Here is a 25,527-nt window from a genome sequence, read left to right on the forward strand (position 1 = left end):
CAGTTGGTAGGTGGGAAATGTACTGGACCTGAAAACAGCTGGGGGGTTTTAAAAGCAATTTATCTGCTTTTTTTCTTTTTACATTCTTGTTTTCTTACTTATTTTATTTGTATTTTGTCGTATATTCTCAATTCTAGCTCTGGAAGATTTTTAATATTGCCTTGGATAGTGTCTTGTGATTTGTTCAAAGACTAAGACTTTAGATTATAACCAAAAAAAATAAATTACCAGACTTGAAGGTAAGAGTCCAAAATGGATTGGTCCAATAAAATAGCCCAATAAAGAAATTTGCCTAAAATTTACAAAGCTAGATAATACGTTTCAGGCGTCTGTGGAAATGCCCCTTCATCAGGGCTTGTAGTGTTTGAACTTAAAGGTAATAAGCTATGAATACTTGAGAGGAACCAAATAATGGTAATAATAATAATGAGAAGTTGGTCTTTGCAGCCTCGTTGTGGCAGGGGGAGGGATCCTTAGACCCATGGAAGCTCCAACCCAGTGTACAGCAATTTAGTGCGAGGATTCAGTAGGTAAGCAGGGTGGCTTTAAACGACTTCCTTCTGATGGCTTGGTGCCAGATACCACAACATACCTTCAGAGGTCTAGTGGTGTCCATGCCTCGACATGCCAAGGCTGTTTTGGCAGCAAAAGGGGCTGTTTGGGTGGAAAAAGGGGAACCTACACAATATTAGGTGGGTGGTCCTAACATTATGGCTGATCGGGGTATATACAGTATATTATAATAATATAATAATAATAGTCAAATAATAATCCCTGAATACATAAATTAATTTCATCTAATAGTAAAATAAGAATTTTGTCAAGTTTGTATTACTGAAAGCCCTTTACCTAGAATGCATATTAAGCCTAATTATAATTTTTTTCTACAGGAATTCCATCATGTTCTTGATTGTATTGAATGTGAAAGCAGTTGGTAGGTGTGAAATGTACTGGACATGAAAACAACTGGGGAAAATTTAAGAGTATCTGGGGTTTTTTTCATTCCTTTTTTTTTTTTTTTTTTAATTCTCGTTTTCTTACTTATTATATTTATACGGTTTTGTCCTATATTCTTAATTCCAGCTCTGGAAGATGTGTAAATATTGCCTTGGATAGTGTCTTGTGATTTGTTCAAAGACTTATGCCGCGTACACACAGTCGGATTTTCCAACGGAAATGTTGGATGTGAGCTTGTTGGTGGAAAGTCCGACCGTGTGTATGCTCCATCGAACATTTGCTGTCGGACTTTCCGCCAACAGATGTTTGCTAGCAGGTTCTCAAATTTTCCGCCAACAAGTCCGTCGCGGAAAAGTCCACGCATGCTCAGAAGCAGAAGCGGTCGGTTTTTCCTTCCACTTTGTGCTGGTGTATCATATAAAATCCCAATAAAATACATTTACCTTTTTGGTTGTAACATGAAAAAAAAGTGGAAAATGTCATGGGGTATGAATACTTTTTCAAGGCACTGTATATAATATAATTCCTTTAATGTGTTTTGACAATTTATACACTTGCTAGGAATGCATATATTTTCAAGATTTCTTTCAACACAGTGCTCCCTAAAATATCTTAGAGCTGTGAGATTCCTGAAAGATATGACACCACAGCGGGATCACCTTACCTGATCAGTGCACCAAACCCAGGTGGCCAACACTGTCAGACCAAATATAAGGCCAGGCCAGGGTAGGTCCCCAGTGATGGGGTCACGCATCATATGGAATGCATCACTGCGGGGCAGATGGCAGGTTGTGTTCGGGACAATTATTTTTGGAATAGCTTCCATGTACTTCTGCTCCAGTCCTGTGTACCAGCCAATCTCATTAAATGCTGGAGGGATAAACAGATTTGAATATAACAGTTATGTTATCAGTTTTTTGTATTTATGATACAAATGCTAGTAATGGGGTTGCCATGTTTAGGTATTATGGAACAGTAATACAATAAACAGCAGTATACTTACATATAAACATAAGAATAAAAGCCCCCACCACCATAATGACTGTCTGTAGGGTGTCAGTGTAGATAACTGCAGTAAGCCCACCTGTTATAAAGAGATGAATGGACATTAATGGACAACAATTCAGGCATTTAGGCATACCTCCCAACATTTTTAGATGGGAATGAGGGACACCTACCAGCAAATGTATGTAGGCATAGGACACGCCCCCTGCCACACCCCCTTAAAGGAGAATTAACCAAAAAAAGTTAATTAAATCCACAAGGGCTTTTTTTTACCACTACTATTATTTTATACTGGCTTTTAAAATTTACAAATGTAGCAATTTAGAATTTGGATGAAAGGTTTAGCACTGGGAAACACTTTTTGAAAGATAAAAAGTGCATTTTATATACAACTATATGGATCAGACCAAAATGAGGGACAAATGAGGAGGAAAGAAGGACAGAGGGACATTGCTCCAAATCAGGGACAGCCCCTTTGAAATCAGGGACAGTTGGGATTTAGGTAATGCATTCAACATGTGTTCCTGTATTTGCCGAGGATGTGAACATACAAAGAGGTTGATTTACTAAAGGCAAATAGAGTGTGTACTTTGCAAAAGGCAGTTGCACTCTGCAAGTGCAGTTTCTCCAGAGCTTAGTAAATTAGGTAAAGCTCCACTTTACAAACAATAACTAATCACATGCAAAGGAAAAAAAAATGCATTTTGCTTGCATATGATTGGATAATGGAAATCAGCAGAGTTTCTTCTCTTTTACCAAGCTTTGAAGCAACTGCTCGTGCAGAGTGCAACTGTACTTTGCAAAGTGCACAATGTATTTGCTTTTAGCAAATCAACCCCATTATGTCTTTCTAACCAAAGAAAATACTCAAGTTTCTGATGCATGTATGGCTATAAACTAGGGTTGCACCTATACGCTTTATTAATTGGCGAGTTTGAGTACCAATGCTTTTGGTCAAGTACTCGCCCATATTGAATACCGAAACTTTGCGGTGCTATTTGAGCTCATGCAAATGAATGGGCTCAAATCGCAGTGAAAATAATTGCGCACTGCATTCCTGTTCAAACTGCATGCAATTATTTTCACTGCGATTTGAGCCCATTCATTTGCATGAGCTCAAATAGCACCGCAAAGTTTCGGTATTCAATATCAGCGAGTACTCGCAAGAGCAGTTGCAGAATCGTATTTGGTTTCTCCCACCGCTTCTGTGTGGATCCAAACTTGTCATAGTGATTTCAACCCGGGTTCACACATGAGGAGTGCAATAAACCGCATGCGATTCGGACAGGAATCGCACTGCATTTCTGTTCAAATTGCATGCGATTCTTTGCAGTGCTATTTTAACCTATTTATTTGTTTGGGCTCAAATCGCACCGCAAAATATCAGTTTCTGAGCATTTTGACGAGTACAAGTATTTGTGAAAATACTCGGCATTTGAACCATGCATCTCTACTAAAACCTGTCCATATAATAACATTTCTGTTGTGAGGCTGAACTAGAGAAATCACTTGATTCCCCTATCCATGTTAAACAGTATTGGATGGATGACTCTGCAGTGCCGGTGTCCTGAAAAAATCTCCAACCTATCAAAATTCCAACCGCGTCATAGGTGGGTGTATTGCCCATGTGCGAGCGCGTGCACAAGAAGGGGCTTCTTCTGCAGGTCAGATTGTCACGTAAAAGGCATCAAATACACCAACTGCTCTCGCCACCGCAGCGTGCCTGCGTGGCATTCGTATCACAGACTAAAAGAATGGCATCAAATACTCCATCTGATATCACAGCATTGTGCCTGCGCAGGATCACTGCTGCGATCTCAGTTGGAGTATTTGATGGCATGGGCAATGCTGCCACCTATGACACGGTTGGAGTTTTTGATAAGTTGGAGATTTTGGCAGAACACCGACTATTGTATTCTGACAACCAGAACCCACGGCTGTCAGAATACCTGAACAGTACCTATAGCTGATTGGATGCAGGTGTTTTTCAGCTGAGAATCTTCCAATTGGCTCAGTGACAAAAGACGATTTAAAAAATCAACTTTTGTCAAGCCAGATGGTGTCAACAAGGCAAAGCATGGAATTAATTTGTATAAGATTAAACAAGAAGCAGCTGAAATACGATCAGTGTATGGCAAACTTTACCAGCAATGCATCAGAGCTTACGCATTTTGTGCTATATAGGAACCTATGAGTAATGCCTCGTACACACGATTGGATTTTCCGACGGGAAATGTGTGATGACAGGCTGTTGGCGTAAAATCCGACCGTTTTTACGCTCCATCAGACAATTGTTGTCGGATTTTCCGCAGAAAAATGTTGGATGGCAGGTTTTAAAATTTTCCGTGTACAAATGTGTGTTGTCGGATTTTCCGATCGTGTGTACACAAATCTGTCGGACAAAAGTCCGAAGTACAAACACGCATGCTCGGAAGCAAGGATGAGCCAGAAGCGGTCGGTCTTGTAAACTAGCATTCGCAATGGAGCATTATCATTCGTGACGTGGCAAATTATGAAATCTCCAAATGCAGCGCACAATTCTCTTCTTCTTTAATGGGATAATAATGAAGCTGCTTTGCTGGTGATACTGATGGATTATTGCAAAACAACTTTTTAAAGGCTTTTTTCTATAGTGATATCAAGAATAATATTATTATGCTTTTTTTTTTTATTTAGGCAAGTTACCACAACACCATTATCCTGTAGTTTTTAAGATCAAAGATACAACTATGTTGGTGTCCCTTGTCAATTTTACATTTTTTTTTAATGTAACTGCCTACTCCCAAACTGTCATTTGAAGTAAAACACATAGCCAAGTATTATTCTACACATTTTTTTTATTGTGCATTAAAAAAAAAGAAAACAAATAAAATTAGACATGCTATCTGCCAATAGAACTTAACCAAAAAGTGCATTCTATGCATCCAAAAATATAGAAAATATACCAAATCAAATCATTATTATTCAACCAAAAAATAAAATAAAAGCCTCATGAATGTGTCCTACTTCTTAATATAGGGGGTCAACAATGCCAAGAGTTGGTGAAAGCAGGGGTCCAGCATCCGGAGAAAATTCCGAAAATCATCCGGATTATTCTCCTGGAGCTCCCGCAGCAAAGGCATATGACATAATTGGTCACGATTAATAAAGCAACCAATTTTTGGTCCAAGAAATCCTCCTCCTCCTGTTCCTGGACTGGACTTGGGTCAAAGCAATAACTCCAAGGCCAATAATAAATAACACGTTATCTCCTCCGATTCCACAACATGGCTGGTTGAAGAACAGCCATTCAGAAACTAACTGAAAAGCGCAAAATGAAAAACGCGAACTGAAAAGTGCGAAATGAAAAGCGCGAATCAACACTCACCAAACTTTTACTAACATAAAATTAGCAGAAGGAGCACAAAGGGTGGCACTAAAGAGCTAAAAAAAACACGTAGTACATCAGTACATTCGTGTTTGTTGGCAAACAGTTCTTTGCCGTTTGTATGCAAGACAAAATCCAGGCACAAGCCTTCGGACAAGAGTCCAAGGTTTTGTCTGTGGAAAATCCGATTGTGTATACAAGGCTTAAGGGAGGTTGGATTGCCACATACCTCACTACAAGCAGTAATCATAAATGAGAAGCTAGCAGCTAATTTGTGGTTTACTGCACTTTTATCTGTCATTTTAGAGTTTAGTGCAAATAGGCTACTGAACTTCCACTGATTGTAACGTCACATAAGGGTTTCCAACTCGTCCTTGATTTACACAAGACACAAATGTTTTGTGCAGTTGGTTTAAGTTAACTGACAGATTCCACTCATGGAACAGGCATAACTTAGTTATGTTGATTTAAATTGTATACAAACCAAAAGAATGAATTTCACTTATATGGTCCCTTTGGTCTGTTATATAGCATTGGAAGAATTTTTAATTCTATTCAATAAGTACAAAAAAAAAAAAAAAGGGGGGCCATGAAAAGTAGTTTTACGTAACCGATCCTCTGCTCTCCTGGCAGTCTGCACTCTCCTATATGTTCCAGCAGAGGACTGTCCTTCAGCATCCTCGTGTCCAATGCAGGGCTATCGGCTCTGCTTGGTCTTGATAGCATCAGAGGAACCACTAGAACATTGGGTAGAGGAGGCTGTGGGGTACTTTCTAGCAATGCAGAGCGGAGGATCGGGTAAGAACTTCTTGCAGCCCCCTTAAGCTCTATGGGCATTTAGCTCTTGCAGTGTGGGGGCAGCCCGACTGCATGACAGCAACTTTTGTTTATTATACACAACAAATCAGTGTGATGCTACAACCCTCAGACTCATGTATAATGTGAAGGAGCAAACGAGTGCCAGATCTGAAGCTGCACAGCTATCACAGAAGTATCCAGAACAAATCTTTATTAGGAATTCCACAGGAGTACAAAACCTTACATAAAGAGAATACTGATGTGTTTCAGCCTACAGAGTGGGCTTTAGTCATAACCATTCTGGCTGAAACGCGTCAACAGTCTCTGTATGTATCCTGTGGATTTCCTAATAAAGAAAATGAATGTTATGAGCATTTATACGGTGATGCTGGTCCATTCGTTCTAGCAATTTTTTCTTGCTTTGGAGTTTACTTTTAAAAGATATAATAAGCTGATAAAGGGTTAAAGTAAAGTAAAGTCAGAAGGTTTTTTTATCTTATTGCATTATACGCATTAAGGAAAAAAAGCCTTCTGCATGCAGCAGCTCCCCTAATACTTACCTGAGCCCCCTCTTGATCCAGCGAGGTTCACGAGTGCCTTCGGCTGTCTGGGACTCTCCCTCCTGATTGGCTGAGACACAGTAGCGTTGCAATTGGCTCCCACTGCTGTCAATCAGAGTCAGTTAGCCAATGAGGATATAGAGGGGCGGGGCCAAAACACATCTCTTTGTCTGAATGGACACATGGAGCTGCTGCTTGGCTCGGGTGCCCTCATAGCAAGCCGCTTGCTGTGGGGGCACTGAATAGGGGGGAAGGTCCAGGGAAGGACCCAAGAAGAGGAGGATCATATCATTGTATAACATGTTTGTTATTTTTATAGAAAAAAAATGAGACTTTAGTATCACTTTAAGGGCTTGTTGACATGTGTAGCCGGGGGGGGGGTCACACAGTTGAGTCTTGGTTTTACTGCCCCAACTGTCTGCCTGAACAGAAACATGCAGTCACTTACAGCTGTACACATGCTGTGGCAAAAAACAAACACCTGTCTCTTTTGGCAAGTGGTGTCTGTTGCCGATTGCGACAAATGCAGGTTAATGGGGCCACCCTTCAAACCCACAGGGCATTGCCAGAGAGGGGAATCTTAAAGTATAACTAAACGCTAGACTTTTTTCTTTAGTACAGGATAGAGTCGAGAGTGATTTGTCACTTGTCAGTTTTTTATTGCTGTCTGTGCCCCCATTAGAGAGATCCCCCCTCTCTATTTGTCCTGTTTACCGTTATTATTAAAAGTGAAAGTAGAAGAAAATCCTATACTTTGGGTTGTCCACAGAAAAGTAATAGAGGGGAAATCTTCCAATGGGGACACCAGTTCTGGTGACTTGGGAGTCCCCAAGATATTCTCTTAAAGTGGTTGTAAAGGTAGAAGTTTTTTTTTTTATCTTAAAGCGTTCTATGCATTAGGATAAAAAGCCTTCTGTGTGTAGCAGCCCCCCTAAGCCCCCCCCCCTAATTTTTACCTGAGCCCCATCCCCATCCAGCAATTTTGCACAAGAGACTCGGCTGCCCAGGACTCTCCCTCCTTCCTACTGAGACAGCAGCAAAGCGCCATTGGCTCCCACTGCTGTCAATCAAAGTCAGTGAGCCAATGAGGACTAAGAGGGGCGAGGCCGGGCTGCAGCTCCATGTCTGAATGGACACAGGGAGCTGTGGCTCGGATTGGGTGCCCCATAACAAACTGCTTGCTGTGGAGACACTGAACAGGAGGGAGGAGACAGCAGCAGGGACCCGAGAAGAGGAGGTAAATCTCCCCAATGGCACATATATGGCAAATATAAACCTTACAGGGGTTATAACCCTCCCTTACTATATCCAAAATGAAAAAAAAAATAAAAATGCTGCCTATAGTTCTACTTTAAAGTCTGATAACTCACTGACTAACCAAATGACCATTATATACTTGTTCACATTCCTATTCCCACTAATTCCTTTTGCAAAGTTCAATCCAGAACAATCTTTAGAGGATAAAGAATATGACACTTACCAGCAATAGTGTAAATTGCGGTCACAACCAGCAGTAAGACAGTGGACAGGTAAATGTTCCATCCCAGTGACACCTGGATGAAGAGGGCTCCAGAGAAAATGTCTGTCTGAAACAGAACAAAAAAAGTAGAATAAACAAAAATTTAATTCAGCTAAAGTCGATCTCCAAGCAAACAGCCCATTACATGATTGCATGTGAGTTGCTTAACCACTTGCCGACAAGCCACCGCAGTTGTACTGCAGCAGAATGGCACGGCTGGGCGAAACAACATTATGTACTTCGCCCTGTGGCCACTAGGGGCGCGCGCCCCCTGCTCGCCCACGGAGCCAATGGGAGTGCCCGGCGGTCGCGATCACCGCCGGGCTCCCACGATCGCTCGGGGCACATGGAGAACCGGAATCTGTGTGTGTAAACACAGTTTTCGTTTCTCTGAGGAGACAGATCGTCTGTTCATACAGAGTATGAACAGCGATCTGTCATCTCCCCTAGACAGTCCCCTCACCCCTTCAGTTAGAACACACACTAGGGAACACAATTAAACCCTTGATTGCCCCCTAGTGTTAACCCCTACACTGCCAGTGACATTTTTACAGTAATCAATGCATTTTATAGCACTGATTGCTGTATAAATGCCAATGGTCCCAAAAATGTGTCAAATTTGTCCGATGTATCATAATATCGCAGTCCCGATAAAAATCTCAGATCGCCGCCATTACTAGTAAAAAAAAAATTAATAATAAAAAGGCCATAAAACTATGCACTATTTTGTAGACGCTATAACTTTTTCACAAACCAATCAATATACGCTTATTGCGATTTTTTTTTTACCAAAAATATGTAGAAGAATACATATCAGCCTAAACTGAGGAAAAAAATTTTTTTTTAATATATTTTTGGGGGGTATTTATTATAGCAAAAAGTAAAAAATGTTGCGTTTTTTTCAAAATTGTCGCCCTTTTTTTGTTAATAAAAACGCAGAGGTGATCAAATACCACCAAAAGAAAGCTCTATTTGTGGGGAAAAAAGGATGTCAATTTTGTTTGGGTGCAACGTCACACGACTGCGCAATTGTCAGTTAAAGTGACGCAGTGCCGAATTGCAAAAAGTGCTCTGGTCAGGAAGGGGGTAAAATCTTCCGGGGCTGAAGCGGTTAATCTGCCAAAGGATTTGTATCTCTGTTCATTCAGTCCTGGGATTTACACAGCTCTGCCACATAGCAAAACCTTTTGTGTGGTGGGGCAGGAGACCTGACCTTCCTCTGTAGCAGTACCTTACTTTCACTTACAGGAAGGGCTTTTTTCCAGCACCTCCAGCACTAAATGTATGGCAAGGGGTGCTGGGGTGTGATGGAGGGTCTACTGATGATGGCTGCTGGGACATCTATTGTTGCTGGTGTGGATCGATTTTTGCATAGCTATCTATTGTTGCTGGTAGGGGGATCTTTGGTTACCGGGGGGTCAATTGTTGCTGGAAGGGATCTACTGTTTAGGGAGGGGCCTACTGTTGCTGGCTACTGGAGAGTCTATTGATGTTGGCTGCTGGAAGATCTGTTGTTTCTGCTGGGGGTCTATTGTTGCTAGGGGGGGTGTTTATTGCTGCTGGCCATGGGGATCTTTTTTATTGCTTTTCTTGTTATCATTACCAAATACCATACAAATTACAAAATGATACTCTGTATATTCTCTAAAGGGGCCGGTACTGGGAGGTGGGTAGGGGGTGGAGTCAAGGGTCAGTGCTCAGAGGTGGGTAGGGGTGGAACCAAGGGTCAGTGCTCAGAGGTAGGTAGGGGTGGAATCAAGGGTCAGTGCTCAGAGGTGGGTAGGGGTGGAATCAAGGGTCGGTGTTCAGAGGTGGGTAGGGGGTGGAGACACAAAGTGACTTAGAAGGGGGGAGTTCCTGCACCTATTATCTGAGAAAAAAAGCCCTGTAGAGGAAGTCAGCTGTCAGTCAGCTGGATAATGTCACCCAACTATACCGCCTTTATTTTAAATAACTCACGTAATTTCCTGAAACATATTCAACAATAACTAGTAAACTTAGTATCTCAAAAACACATGCATATTTTTAATACATTTCAGATATAGGCAGATGAGGACTGGTCTGGTGGGAATTTGCCCCCCCCAGGCCAGTACCTTTAGGGCAGGCCATACATTATACACTTTTCTTTTTTTTTTCGTTCTACCACCTGGTTAAATGAAAAAAAAAAAATGTGCCGATTCCCTCATCCACACATTTGAGTGCTATGGTGTTCTTATGGCAGGGAACCTTCCCTGTCATCAAAACACAATGATTAGTGTTGCTGGCTATAGCTAGCAGCACCAATAATTCAGAAAAATATAACAGGGTGATTATACAGAAGTCAATCGATAAATTGACTTCTGTACAACTAGGGTGCCTATACATGGATTGAAATATGACCGGTCCCTGCTGAACCGGCCAAATTTCAATCCATCTATGGCTGGCTTAAGTTGTGTCTGTTTGGAGAAACCTCATCATTCAGACATCAATCACAATGGTACCGTCTTTCAGTGACACATGCTGGGCATCATATAGCTACCGGCCTCCTACGTAGACCTGCAATTCAAGCTCCAGCACCAGCTTCCTTTGATGTTCTAAAATGTCATATGACTGAATGCTGATATCTACAAAGAAAGTTGGTGCTATAAGGTGTGAAAAGGTGTGTCACAATAAATCATGTCCTTTAGGAACCTCTACCTTTCATACTGATTAATCGATGAAACACAACACTTTGCATGCTATACTTTCTTGAGCCCTTCCATGAAAGGACTAGTTGGTTGTGTTTTCCTCCTCAAATGTCACCAGTCCTCTCTTGGACAGAGTGCTCATAAACTGACATCTCCCTTCAATGGCTTAGAAATAATACAGTGTCAAACAAACTAGGGTAATAGGGGAAGATTACAGAGAGACACTGCAGTCCACACAGTCTAGCCAATGGTATATGAAGGGAATACTCCAGCCTTGGATTGCCTAAAGTTTATTAAAGCCAATTTTTTGCCTTCTGTGTTCCATCAAGATTTCCCTTTGCTTCCTGTCCTGTAGACTAAACAGGAAGTAAAAAGAAGTCTCTCCAGTAAAGCTGGCCATACGCTTTAGATCTAGGCCATAAACCTTGTCTGCCCGACGCATTTGATTTTCCAAAAGAAAGATGATGGATGGAAGTGTGCAGACAGGGCCAACCATTGAACAAATTTTGGTCGGTTCATGAAGAATTGGACAAAATGTTGCTGTGTGTATGGCCAGCTTAGGGAAAATCATCTCATAAACTAATCTTTCTCAGCTTTTTTTACTCCAGAGAACCATTGAAATAATTTTCAGATTTCAGGGAACCCCTGCGAAAAAAAACATTTATTTAAGGGTCATTGGGAAGAATGCCCCCAACTTTGGATGTCATGAAAGAATTCTCCTCTAAAACCGCGTACACAAGTGCGGAATGTCCGACAGAAAAAGTACGACGGAAGCTTTTCATCGTCTATTCCGATCGTGTGTAGGCCTCATCGGACTTTTTTTCCCCGAAAATTCTGACGGACCAAGAAATAGAACATGTTCTAAATATTTCCGACTGAACCAATTCCCCTATCGGGAAAACCGATCGTCTGTATGCTGTTCCGTCGGACCAAAAACGACGCATGCTCTGAAGCAAGTACGAGACGGAAGCTATTGGCTACTGGCTATTGAACTTCCTTTTTCGTGTCCCGTCGTGTTGTACGTCACCGCGTTCTAGACGGTCGGACTTTGGTCGGACTTTGTTTTGACCATGTGTAGGTAAGACCATTTTAATGGAATTCTGTCGGAGTTCCGTCGGGGGAAACCTTCGAAGTTTATTCCGATGGCAAAACCTGTCATGTGTACGCGGCATAAGGCTTCATGTACACTACAGCTCCTAAACTTGAGTTTAGAAGCTTTTGGCATTTTTTTTTCCAAAGCTCCTAAACTTAACTCTATAAAAGCATATGTGTCCATGGACACATAGGCTTTGAGGATCGTTTAGAAGCTGCCTCAGTTAGGGGAGGTTCAACCTCCCCAAACCTCCCTCTCCTGAACACAGAAGAATTGTGTTCCGGATAAGACTGTTTTGACCACCGGCTGTAAATCATGGCAAAATCACAGTAAAATCATGGCACAATTTTGCAGTTTTTGCGTTTTCCCATGGCTGATGGTTAAAGTAGGCGTGTACATGAAGCCTTACAGTGGGGATCAGAAGTCCCACCCTCACAGACAGTTAAAAAGATCATTGGTGTAATGCTGCTGGCTCTGCCAAGTGGTGTTGGCCCCCAAACTATACAGGGATCATACAATTGGAGGCTAGCCAGCAATAGCTGAGGGAACATCTAGCAAATTCTGAAGGAACCCTAGGGTTCTACAAGACCCTGGTTGAGAATGGCTATCTTAGACAGATGTCATTGCAACAAGTCCCCAGTTCCTACCTGTGCATTACAGTACATAAAAACCAACATGCCTTTTTGTTCACCTATCCTGTGATTCTAGGGTCAACGCACCGAAATTTTAGTGAAGATGTAGAGGAGGAGCGAAAGAAGAGACATGTAGATACAAATCCGTTTACCACCAAACCGCTTTTTCAAGTATTCAGGCATAGTGACAACTCCAGCAGCAATGTAAACGGGAACAAAGATCCATCCAAGGGCTACCAGCACCCAGGAAGCCTTAAATTAAAAAGAGAAATTGGTGTTAGAGGAACAGCCCATCTCACTCTTTTTTGACATGGATGAAGTTAGTAAATTTTGACCTGAAGCAATCCTACCAACGCACAAATTTATTTATTAACTAAACCAATTTGTATAACACTTCCCATTTTCTGCAGCACTTCTACAGAGAGCTTTGAACAAATTACAGCAGGAAGACCCACTTAAAGTCGGGTTCAATTGAGTGGAAGGCAGTTCGTCTACCACAGTTTTTAACTGAAGGAGAAACACAGTGAGTACATAGAGAATCAATGCAGTTATTGTTCTTGAATTAAACCCAATATTTAAAAGCTGCAAGATAACACTGTCAGGCATTTGGTCATTTTGAAAAAAAACTTTAAGTAAGTTTCCTTATACTGAAAATTTTCAACCCAGTTTTAAAGCCTTATTATCCATTAGGATCCCCCATGAGCCTTCGATGAGGTTTAAGAGAAAGGCTCATTATTTTCATATGATCTGAAATCATAGATTTTCCTTGGTCTAATTTCTATAGACACGTTACTTGCTCTTAAGTTTACTATTCTATTTTTTTTCAGATTTGCACAGTGATTATGTTTACAAATTTGTAAATAGTTTCTTAAATTTTGTAATATTGATGCTCAGTTTACATATGTGCGAATTGGATGCGGATTTCCCCACATCCAATTCACATGATATGCGAGTGTGTCGGGCACACAATGGGGCCGGTTCACACAGCTCCGGGGCGGGCACGGTCCAAATTCCAAAAGGGTCCTGTGCAGTTCAGGTGCGAATTCAAGCAAAAATTCGGACTTGATTCGCACCGGACCCCATGTTGGAAACCGTGGCTGTACATATGTGAACTCAGCCTTAAACTTGAGCACCAGAAAACCCCAGTTAAATTAATGTATTTTTTAATACATTCTTACATTTTTGAATGCCCTATCCACCAAAATCCTACTTTCTACACAGAAATCCCACTGAGCTAGTACAACAGACACATCCATGCTGAAAACATTAGCAATTTCAAAAATGTGACAGTTATTTTAAGTCCATTAAGGTTTAAATATTACAGCCACGTGGCTTGTGTAAAACTTTTTGAAATAAGTCCATTTATTCTTAATGTTATCTCTAGTATAATTTTTTTAAATGGGAAAATGCACTGAAAAACAGTTATTCTTACAAGTTACAGAATACAGACTTACGTTCCATTCAAAACCAGAAACTGCCAACCCTCCTGCAGCCCCTGACCCAGCCATCCCAACAAAAAGACCACTTCCAACATTGCTGGACATCAGTGAGGCTCCAATCTGAAAAAAACAAAACAAAAAAAACCAGAGTATTATTATTAAAAACATACAGTTCATCCGTGGCGTAACTAGAACCTTCAGGAGAGGAGAGGGGAGGGGGGAAGCCGGTAGAGCTGCAGGGAACAAGGGGTGGTCAGGGGAGAGCACAGGGGGGCTGAAGAGCACACAGGAGTGCAGCAGAAAGAAGATGGATGGGAGGAGCATACAGAGGAACTGATCTCTCCATTTTCCTCCTGAAGGCCTGTGGGAGGGAGAGGAGTAGAAGCGGGCATTCAGTATGTGCGGAAGAAAAATGGAGAGATCGGTCTCTCTGTATGCAGCCACCCATCTGCTCCTCAATCCTCCTATCCAGATGTACAGGGGGAGTCACACAGGCCCCCTGGAGCATAGGGACAGGTTGCAATTGTGACCCTTGTGACCCCTGTAGGCACACCCCTGCAGTATGTTATACATAACAATTTTAGTATTTTGAGTAAGGGTCCAAATTTTCAATGCTTTTATTGCTGCATCCTGGGAGGAGGTCACATGCGCTACTAAAACCTGAAGCATCAGGTATTTAGCAAGGTCTCAGCTGGAGCCATGCATACATGGGGGAGAGGAGTGAAAGACAGTATCAGTGGGCTGAACTTATTTTTACAAGACAACCTGTCCTTTTGTCATGGTATAATGCACTGCATTCTCAGGATGCTGTGCATGCCTAACATATAAATCTGTGGAACAAGAGATTGAGTAGCGGTTGAAGAGGTATCAAAACACATAATCATCAGGTGATGTTCACCTTTAGATTCTGTTCTGAATATGGCTAAATCCTGCCTTGTTAAAAGAAATAATTGATATGCACATATATTTTGATGGAGCTCAGTCCTTCTTTCTAAAGACCTAAGATAGACTAACCAAGCTCCTTCAAATCTTTGACTTATTTACACTGAAAGACCCATGAGTGCCTTTATACACACACAGTATATATTGGAATGACCAACTCTTAACATCTATCAGCCACTTATACTGCTATTTAAATTTAAGTTCTTGTAAAGGCAGAACGTTTTTAACTTGCATTCTCTGCATTAAGGTAAAAAACTGCTCATCAAAGTGATCCACATTCCGCACCACCATTACTGCTCTTAAAATCTTGTTTATTGTAGAAACCACAGTGTACAAGTCAGGAATACAGTGAGTTAATGTGTTTTAGCCTACACGGCTTTAGTTATAACTATTATGACTAAAGCCCTGTAGGCTGAAATGTGTCAACTCACTGTATTCCTGATTTGTACACTGGTTTCTACAATAAACGAGATTCTAAGAGCAGCTACAGTGGTGCGGATCACTTTTATGAATATATGGCACAGCTGTGATAATAAGGATCTGGCACCTGTGAGCTCTACTACTGCTGGATTGCTTGGATAGTAGCACTAAGTACTATTACCTCATCAAAAAACCTTCTGCATGCTGATCCTCCCAGCCCTCCCTTATATTTACCTGAACCCGATCTTGATCTAGTGATGTGAACGAGAGCAATGACTCTCTTAGCTTTCTCCCTCCTCATTGGCTCAGATACAGTCATGGGTGCCATTGGCTCCTGCTGCTGTCATTCACAGCCAGTGAGGAGGGAGCGTGGGGCAGGGAAGAGCAGCATGTGTCTATGGACACACAGAGCCGTCTCAAAAGCAAACAACTTGCTATGGGGGCACTCAGCAAAGGGGAGTAGCCAAGATCATCAGCAGGGGACCTGAAAAGAGGAGGATCGGAGCTGCTCTGTGCAAAACCATTAAACAGAGCAGGTAAATATAATCTACTGTATTTATTATTTTAATTAAAACAAATATAGAATTCACAATCACTTTAAATTAACATCTTTACACTGGCAGTTTGACAGCAAATCACACTTTCAGCCTTGTGACTTGAATAAATAACAGATGTCCCAGACTTGGTAGCTCTATATTGATTTGATTATGGAATTTGGTGATTTCACAAACCTAGACACCACGCGTCCAGTTTTTGGACAATCAACATCTCCAGAGACAGATTCTATGACAGTGGTCTCTAAACTGTGGCTCAAGGGCCGGATGTGGCCCTTTGCTTGCCTTTATCTGGCCCTTGGGGCGTTATTCCTGCCCACTGACACCAATCGTGGGGCACTATTTCTGATACTGACACCTGCAATGGAGCACTATTTATTCCAAAGAATGCCAGGATGTTTTCTGGTACCAATGATGGGGCAGTATTCCTCCCATTGACACCAACGATGGGGCGCTATTCCTCCTACTGACACCAACGATGGGACACTGTTTACTCCCACTGACGCCAGAATGTTTTCTACTTCCATTATCCACAGTCAGGCCCCCTAACCTCTGAATGACAGTAAACTGGCCCTTTGTTTAGAAAGTTTGGACGCCCTTGTTCTATGGTAATTGGATAAGGGTGACTGAGACGCTATAAATGCTGGGGTATCATCCTTTGAACTAAGTGGTGAAACTTCTTCAGCATTACAGATCAGGCTGGTTGGATTTGACTAACTACTTAAAGCTATACCATAACCTGGATAAACGAGAACTTTCACAGGTGTCTTATATTGAAAGTTAATATTTTTAAACATTACCAAACACTTTATTCCTTGTTAATTTGTTTAATAGTAATTCTGAACATTTATTAACCAAACAACACCAATGGACCTATATAGAAGTAATACTGTGACCAGGGAACTATTAACTTGGCAACATGCCTTATTTTAGAGTTTGAACTGCACACTTGCTCCACATGGGATAGGATCATTTTTGAAGCCCAGTGTTTGAAAAACTAGTGAATTTGTATTTTGCTTGTCTTGACAAATTTCTCTGTCTTCTGAACTCGTAAGTCACAGGTAAACAACCATTAACTTCAATGCTTTAACAAAATATTTTAGAGATTTCTTTTTGAATTTTCCAAATACGATATTGCTTGTAATCAGATTACAGTTGGTGTGCTTGGAATATAAAGGTGCCTTGAAACTGGGCACAGTGTGGCCAGATCTCCAACTTGTTTTATTGTCCTCATCCTGCTTTGTCACAGGGGAAAATCCTCACAACGAGGTCACATACAACACTCCAATCTCAAGTTGTAACTATTTTTTTCACTCTATCAATAGCTAAATTAAATGCATTTACTTGAGGCTGGCTTAAAGTTGTTGTAAACCTCAGACAAGATTATGAACAAAGCATATCCCTCAATAGTGTGTACTTGTCTCAATTAAAAGTTCTAAGTGTAATTCCTTTCTGCTGCCACATTCCTCTGCTATCAGCATGAATCACTCCTGACAAGTTTCACCAAGAGAAAAAAGGGTGACAAGTGAGGGACCTCCAGCAGATTGACAGCCTCGGCTATGTTCCTGTGAGTTGTGTGGAGTGAGATGTGTTTTTTCCCTTCCAATCAGTTTTCAGACCTCACCTCATTGAGCTCTGCAGAGTGTAACTTCAGCTCTCCGCCCCCTTTTTTCTGAACTTTCAGACAAGCTTATAATTGAACAATTGAATGGATATACAGAAGAGAAGACTGCAGATAAACAAGTACGATTTATGTAGGAGGATTTGTTTAATCCCAGTGTATCACCTGAAGATAGTTCCTTCACTGAGTATAGGGAAGGATTTACAACCACTTTATTAGGCAAACTTTGACTTTTTGGGGTTTTAAGGTTCATTCACACCAGCAGTGTTTGCCAATGCAGGCACAACACACTGCAATGTTGTGTGCTAGAAAAAAAAAAAAATATAGGACATGTTGAATTTTTGTGCAGCACATTCTGACCTGCTGAAATGTGCCGGAATGCATTGCAATAAGCTGCAGACTTTAAAAAATAAATAAATAAGGACCAGGAGGTGTTTAAACATCACATGGCAGCTCACGTTTTTACTACACACCAGCGCATATGTGTTATGCACACAATAACGCATAGCAAAAAGCCTGGATATGGAACATTTGATAAATCTTTAAGCTGGAGACATTCTTAAAGATAGTTTCCAAGGTACTTTACAAGACCTGTAATATACATGTGGTTATAAGTAAATATGTCCTCATATAGGTAGGTATTAAAAAGAAACAAGGATTATATGTGCACTGTTATTACCACTAAACTGAGCCATATGTTGAAGTTTTGGATTAGTATGCTTGATGACACCAAAATCTGTTTGCTGTCACAGTGTCAGGGTTTGTTATATTCAAAAATTAAAGCGTATGTAAAGACAAAGTTGTTGTTTTTTTTTTTTGGATAGAGTGTTAAGTGTTCATTTGGTGCCCATGTCCTCACCGGGGAGATTCACCCTCTGTATGTGTCCTGGTGACAACTGTCACAAAACAAAGTGATGAGAAATCTATACCGATCAGCCATCACGTTATGACCACTGACAGGTAAAGTGAATTACATTAAATATTTCATGACACCTAAACATGTGTTGAATATATTAGGCAGCCGGTCAACATATTGTTCCTGAAGTTGATGTGTTGAAAGCAGAAAAAATTGGCAAGCATAAGGATTTAACCGACAAGGGCCAAATTGTAATGGCTAGATGACTGGGTCAGAGCAACTCCAAAACTGCAACTCTTGAGGCATGTTCGTGGTCTGCAGTGGTCATGACCTAGCAAAAGTGGTCCAAGGAAGGTGAACTAGCAAATGGGAGACAGGGTCATGGGTGGCCAAAGCTCATGGTGGTACGTGGGGAGTGAAGGCTGTCCCGTGTAATCCAATCCAATAGAAGAGCTACTGTAGCTCAAATTGATGAAAAAGTTAATGCTGGTTCTGATAGAAAGGGGTCAGAATACACAGTGCATTGCAGTTTGTTGTGTATGGGGCTGCATAGCCGCAGACCGGTCAGGGTTCCCATGCTGAGCATCAGAACTGGATTCAGAAAATGAATCACATTTTCTATTACACCATGTGGATGGCCGAGTAAGTGCGTTTCTTATCTGAGAAAGAGATGGCACCAGGATGCTGTTTGGGGAGAAGGCAACCCAGATGGCAAGGATAACTTGCCACAAATTTGTGTCAGTGTTGAATTGCAAGTCTTGTTAACTTGCTGCACATTTTCACTGGCAAGTTGCACACCTGCAGAGCACTTGAAGCACAAGTTCTAGTTGACACTTTTCTAATTTGTAGCAAATTTGCATGGTAAGTCTCTAGCAAGAGCAAAGTTGCAGTGGTGAGTCTACAGAGCTCTGAAAGTCTACAGCATCAAAATTCATCCACAGTGACCCCTGTGGTGGGATGACTATTGCACAACATAACTGAATCAGAACTTGCAGCAGAGTTACAGAATGTCTGCAAAGAAAGTTGATCTGGAGTCATGCAATGCTGACTTGCTGCAATTGTGCAACAAAGTTGTAAAGCCTGGCAAGTCTAGCAATAGTTTAGCAAGCCATTTCCGAATTGTAGCACAATTGCTTGCTATCTGGAAAGTTAGTGGAGGCTGTGATGCTTTGTCTAGTGGTGTCCATGCCCCAATGGGTCAGGGCTGTTTTGGCAGTAAAATGGTTACCAACCCAATGTTATGGTGGGCGGTCATAATGTTATGTCTGCATGGTGTAAACCTTAAGATTTCATGCAAACTGCTGTAGAGCGGCCTTCAAGTGTACAGAGCCTGCATGATGAAATACCAGGGGCCTGTTGCAGGCATGTACAACTGTCCATTGAGATGTTTTAGAAGAGGCGGCTGGGGTTGCACACACACTATCTGTGTTCAGTGTATATGTCAGTGCGTATTCGGAAGATGGATGCAACTCCTGGTGTTCACCCATGTACAGCCACCTTTTCTAATGCATCTCAATGGGTGGCTTTATGCAGTGGGGAATGTCATTACAGCTCTGCATGCTGTACGACCCCTGTATGCCCGTATGCATGAAACCTTAGATTTCTTACCAGAACAAAAGATGATGGTAATTCATCTAATGGGCACAAATGTTCCAGTGTTATCTGTCTGAGAGCATTGCTCCCCTCACTTTGGTGACATCTCCTCTCTTTTCTATTGTGACTCCAAGAAGGAGAAGTGAAGGAAAATCTCTCCAAATGAGACACAGATGGCAATCCTTCCCCACTCTATCCGAAACAAAACAATGTTTTTGGCTTTATGTACATTTAAAAGAATCCTTGAATGAGAAAAACATGGCGGCTGCCATTGTTGACCACCTAAATATACTAATTGCTTGGCTGTCATGCTGACACTCTTCCTTCAATACATGGTATCACAACAGCTTCTGTCTTTACCGACCTGCAAACATTTTATGGAACAATGACTCTACGGTGCTCAAGCCACATGGTCAACACAGTTTCCAGGCAACTAACATTTTCAAAAGGCGTACAGCAATGGCAACCCCCGAATTTCACTTATGATAGATTTACTTTGAAATGCACATAGACTCAAAATCTATATTTAAGTATGTTTGGCATCACTCCTTACTGCTGGAGTAGTGTCTGAACCTGAAGGAAGCTGTAAACATAATCGCATCCCCACTGGCCCAGTGAGCTGTGTATGGGAGATTTCCCAACCCCACAGCTGCATGTAACAAAGGGGGGAGGATGCTTGTGACATCTCTAACCTAATATGACCACAGCTTATTGCCCAGCAATACAGCTAACTTCTGAGTTTGGACCGAACCCAGTTCAGACCAAACTCAAGTCCATTCCTGCTCACTGTACTGCATTCTTAAATTTTTTTTATATTTTTATATTTGTATCTGTTGCAAGAAGTCTTACCTGGAGATCCTGCCAATAACAGCACTTTCTGTTGCAAGCTGACAACATTAAGCCACGGCTTTGCAATTGACAGCGGTGTTGTCCACTTGTTGTGCAGGCTCCTTCAGGTGACCATTGGGCTGCCTAACAGCCAAGTGAAGGTGTCAGCACAGCAGGCTGACACCACTGCTGCTAATTGCGAGACAGTGGCTTAGCATTGTCAACATGCAACAGGATGTGCTACTGGCAGGATCTCCAGGTAAGAAATTTCACCAAAAACTATTTACAAGAAATTGAAAATAGTTTTACAAGAAACTTCACAAAAAGAAATCCAGTTCTATCAAGAAAAACTGTATACAGTGAGGCAAGATGCCAACCTTACTGAAAATAAGATTTAAAGTAGAACTATAGGCAAAACTTCTTTTTTTTTCTATTTTGGAAAGAGTAAGACCCCTTTCACACTGAGCCGACCCGGGCGTCAGCGGTAAAGCGGCGCTATTTTTAGTGCCGCTTTACCATCGTTTTAGCGGCGCTATTCGGAAAAGGGGTTAAATCCACCCGCAAAACAGCAGTATAGCAGCGCTGCCCCAATGTTTTCAATGGGCAGGGGTACTTTAGGAGTGGTGAGTTCACCGCTCCTAATGTGCTCCAAAGAAGCTACTGGCAGGACTTTTTCTGATGCCCTGCCAGCGCACCGCTCCAGTGTGAAAGCCCTCGGGCTTTCACACTGGAGTGAATAGAGCCGCTGTTTCAGAGCGCTTTGCAGGCGCTATTTTTAATGCAAAGCACCTCAGTGTGAAAGGGGTCTAAGGGTGGGTTATAACCCCTGTGAGATTTTTTTTTTTGCCATCTGTGTCCCATTGTGGTGATTTCCCTTCCCTTCCTGTCCCTGCAAATTAAGGGAATTCCTTGGGGACTCACAGGTCACCAGAACTAGTGTCCCCATTGGAAGTTTTCCCCTCAATTACTTTTCTGGGGAAAACTCAAAATTTGTGCTTTTCCCCAGGCTTTCCGCTTCTCCCATAATATCACACATAGTGTGAACCATTGGGAACTGGCCTTAAAAGTCTCACTCAAATGGTATCTTACCCCATGTAGATTAGAAAAAATGTTTGACACAAGCTCTTTGCTATGTTGGCGTTGTTGTGGAGCCTCAGGCATCATCATGCACATTCTATGGTCATGCAACAACACTCGAAGCTTCTGGTGGAAAATATTCCATTTGATATATGAGGTAACCGGAATTACCACCCCGGCACATCCAACACTAGCCTTACTCAATTTGGATACAGATGAGTTTCCAGTTATATATTGTGGTATTGTGGCTAATATCCTATTGTCTGCCAAGTTGTGCATCACTACGGTAGTTATTGGAAACAAGACCTAGCACCAAATCCATCAGAAGTTGTGAATACAACCCACAAACATTTTCTATGGGAAAAGTCTATAGCTCTCCAACAAAAAACCTTCCGTGGTTGTAAGATCATTACTGTATATGGAAACCTTGGAGCCTTTGGTACCCCTCTTAGGACCCTAGATTTCTTTATACTCCGTGATATTTACAATTTATGGGAGCTGACTTATTTTTAAAGGTTTAAGTTCCAGGGTTGCCTCCTGCCCCTTAGCTTCACTACTTCACTGCCCCAGAGCAAGCCTGTGCATGTGCATCCCATCAGATGCTTTATCCAGGTCAGTAAATGAAGGAGAAGGATAAAGCTTCCAATTCAGAGCCCGTACTTTCAAAAAGTCACCAGAGACAACATTTGTGTTTCTCCCCACATAAATTCCTTGTTACAGTTAACACTGAAGAAGGAAAATAGAAATACCAACACAAGGTTTGGACTTTGGCAATTTGTATATTTATTAGAGCATTACAATTTGCAACAATAGCATTAATGCTGCCAGACTATGAAACTGAGATGAGGATTATCTGGGTTGTGGCTGTACATCAGGGACGTGCGGTGAGGTCAGCGGCTGGTGAGCCATTGACTAGTATCAAAGCCAGATACACACAGGTTACATACGCCGCAAACATTAGAGCGAAAACAATAATTCTAGCACTAGACTTCCTCTGTAACTCTAAATATGTAACCTGTAAAAAATGTTAAAGCGTCGCCTATGGAGATTTTTAAGTACTGAAGTTTGGCGCCATACCACAAGTGTGCGCAATTTTAAAGCGTGACATGTTAGGAATCTATTTACTCAGCGTAACATCATCTTTCACATTATACAAAAAAAATTGGGCTAACTTTACTGTTTTTTTTTTTTTTTATTCATGAAACAGTTTCTTTCAAAAAAAGAAAACGCAATTGAAAAATTGCTGCGCAAATACTGTGTGACATAAAAAGTTGCAAAGACCACCATTTTATTCCCTAGGGTGTCTGCTAAAACAATATATATAATGTTTGTTGGTTCTGAGTAATTTTCTAGCAAAAAATTATGATTTTTACATGTAGGAGAGAAGTGCCAGAATTGACCTGGGTGGCAAGGGGTTACCATAAGTAAGTAATATACAAATAATTATTAAATATTGTCTTTAAGGTAATTTACTATATTTTCAAAAACTGTACTCAAGCAGTTGGCTAAATGGACACATTACTGAAGTTATGCCACGTACACACGACCGTTTTTGTCGTCGGAATAAACTCCGAAGGTTTCTCCGACGGAACTCAGACAGAATTCCATTCAAGCGGTCTTGCATACACACGGTCAACCCAAAGTATGACCAAAGTCCGACCGTCCAGAACGTGGTGACGTACAACACGTACGACGGGACTAGAAAAAGGAAGTGTAATAGCCAGTAGCCAATAGCTTCCATCTCGTACTTGCTTCAGAGCATTGCGTCGTTTTTGGTCCGTCGGAACAGCATACAAACAAGCGGTTTTCCCGATAGGAATTGGTTCCGTCGGAAATACTTAGAACATGTTCCATTTCTAGGTCCGTCAGAATTTTTGAAAAAAAAAGTCCGATGAGGCATACACATGATCGGAATAGACGATGAAAAGCTTCCGTCTGACTTTTTCTGTCGGACATTCCGCTCGTGTGTACACGGCTTTAGAAGTTAAAACTTCAAACCAGTAATTTCACCAGTAAAATTATTATCTTATAACATATAGTATAATAATTTATGAATTAGCTTGTTTATAACAGTACCTTTTCAACAGCAGCAGATTCTCATTCTCCCTCTTAACTGTGTGAGAAAAAAATGGTATTATGGGTAAATCTTATACCAATAAACCTATGTTTTTTCCTTGTAGTTAAGAGGGCTGGGCTGGAAGGGAGCATTTGTCTTTTAAACACATGCCCCCTTCTATGACACTGCAGTGAGAGGCGTGCCTCCACTGCAGCATTTTTATTGGACGACTTGGTCCAATAGTACTTTACCATTGGTCCAAGGCTCCAAGCTATCCCTTGAGCTCAGTGCCTCTGACAAGAAGTGAGAGGCACTGTGAGCTCATCCTCTCAGTCTGCTGCAAACAGAGTGTGCCAGCTTGTATTTAAACTGGCCGCTCTGTATGTAGTTTCTGAGCTGAGCAAGGAGCCCCATAACTCTGGAACCATAGATGATAGGAGCCCCAAATTTTGACCTGTGCTTTTCTATTGTGTAGTATGCATCAAACGTATGTAATTGATTTTAACCGCTTCCCGACCGCCTCACGCAGATATACTGCGGCAGAAGGGCACATACAGGCAGATTAACGTACCTGTACGTTGCCCTTTAAGAGGCGGCTCGCACATGCGCCCACCGGGAGCTCCATGACCACGATCGCGAGTCCCATGGACCCGATGTCCGCGGGGATACCCACGATCGTCTCGCGGTGAGGAAGAACGGGGAGATGCTAATGGAAACAAGCATCTCCCTGTTCTGCCTAGTGACACTGTCACTGATCAGCTCTACCTGTAATCGGGTGCGCTGATCAGTGACGTGTCACACACAGCCCCTTCCCCCCACAGTTAGAATCACTCCCTAGAACACACTTAACCCCTACAGCGTCACCTAGTGGTTACCCCCTTCACTGCCAGTGACATTTTTACAGTAATCAATGCAATTTTTTAGCATTGATCACTGTATTAATGCTAATGGTCTCAAAAATGTGTCAAAATTGTACGATGTGTCTGCCATAATGTTGCAGTCCTGATAAAAATCGCTGATCGCCGCCATTACTAGTAAAAAAAAAAAATTATCAATAAAAATGCCATAAAACTATCCCCTATTTTGTAGACACTATAACTTTTGCGCAAACCAATCAATAAACGCTTAATGTGATTTTTTTTTACCAAAAATATGTAGAAGAATACGTATCGGCCTAAACTGAGGAAAAAAATTTTTTTAAAATATTTTTTGGGGATATTTATTATAACAAAAAGTAAAAAGTAATGCGTTTTTTTCAAAATTGTATCTATTTTTTGTTTATAGTGCAAAAAATAAAAACTGCAGAGGTGATCAAATACCACCAAAAGAAAGCTCTATTTGTGGGAAAAAAAAGGACGTCAATTTTGTTTGGGAGCCACGTCGCATGACCGTGCAATTGTCAGTTAAAGCGACGCTGTGCCGAATCGCAAAAAGTGCTCTGGTCAGGAAGGGGGTAAATTCTTCCAGGGCTGAAGTGGTTAAAAGTAATTATCTATCTATCTATCTATCTATCTATCTATCTATCTATCTATCTATCTATCTAT

General features: G+C 41.5%; 1 protein-coding gene across 1 annotated transcript in view; it reads right to left on the bottom strand.

Moving 5' to 3' along the window:
- Nucleotides 1–25,527, bottom strand: part of LOC141103691 (sodium/glucose cotransporter 4-like) — a 53,222-nt gene that overhangs the window by 21,024 nt on the left and 6,671 nt on the right. The window contains exons 3-7 of the mRNA XM_073593580.1: nucleotides 14,052–14,156; nucleotides 12,685–12,849; nucleotides 8,168–8,273; nucleotides 1,961–2,041; nucleotides 1,622–1,827 (exon numbers count right to left, since the gene is read on the bottom strand). Coding sequence (XP_073449681.1) covers nucleotides 1,622–1,827; nucleotides 1,961–2,041; nucleotides 8,168–8,273; nucleotides 12,685–12,849; nucleotides 14,052–14,156 — 663 coding nt within the window. The remainder of the gene's footprint in view (nucleotides 1–1,621; nucleotides 1,828–1,960; nucleotides 2,042–8,167; nucleotides 8,274–12,684; nucleotides 12,850–14,051; nucleotides 14,157–25,527) is intronic.

The sequence above is a fragment of the Aquarana catesbeiana genome, linkage group LG07 (genome assembly GCF_042186555.1).
Source record: "Aquarana catesbeiana isolate 2022-GZ linkage group LG07, ASM4218655v1, whole genome shotgun sequence".
NCBI classification, from domain to species: domain Eukaryota; kingdom Metazoa; phylum Chordata; class Amphibia; order Anura; family Ranidae; genus Aquarana; species Aquarana catesbeiana.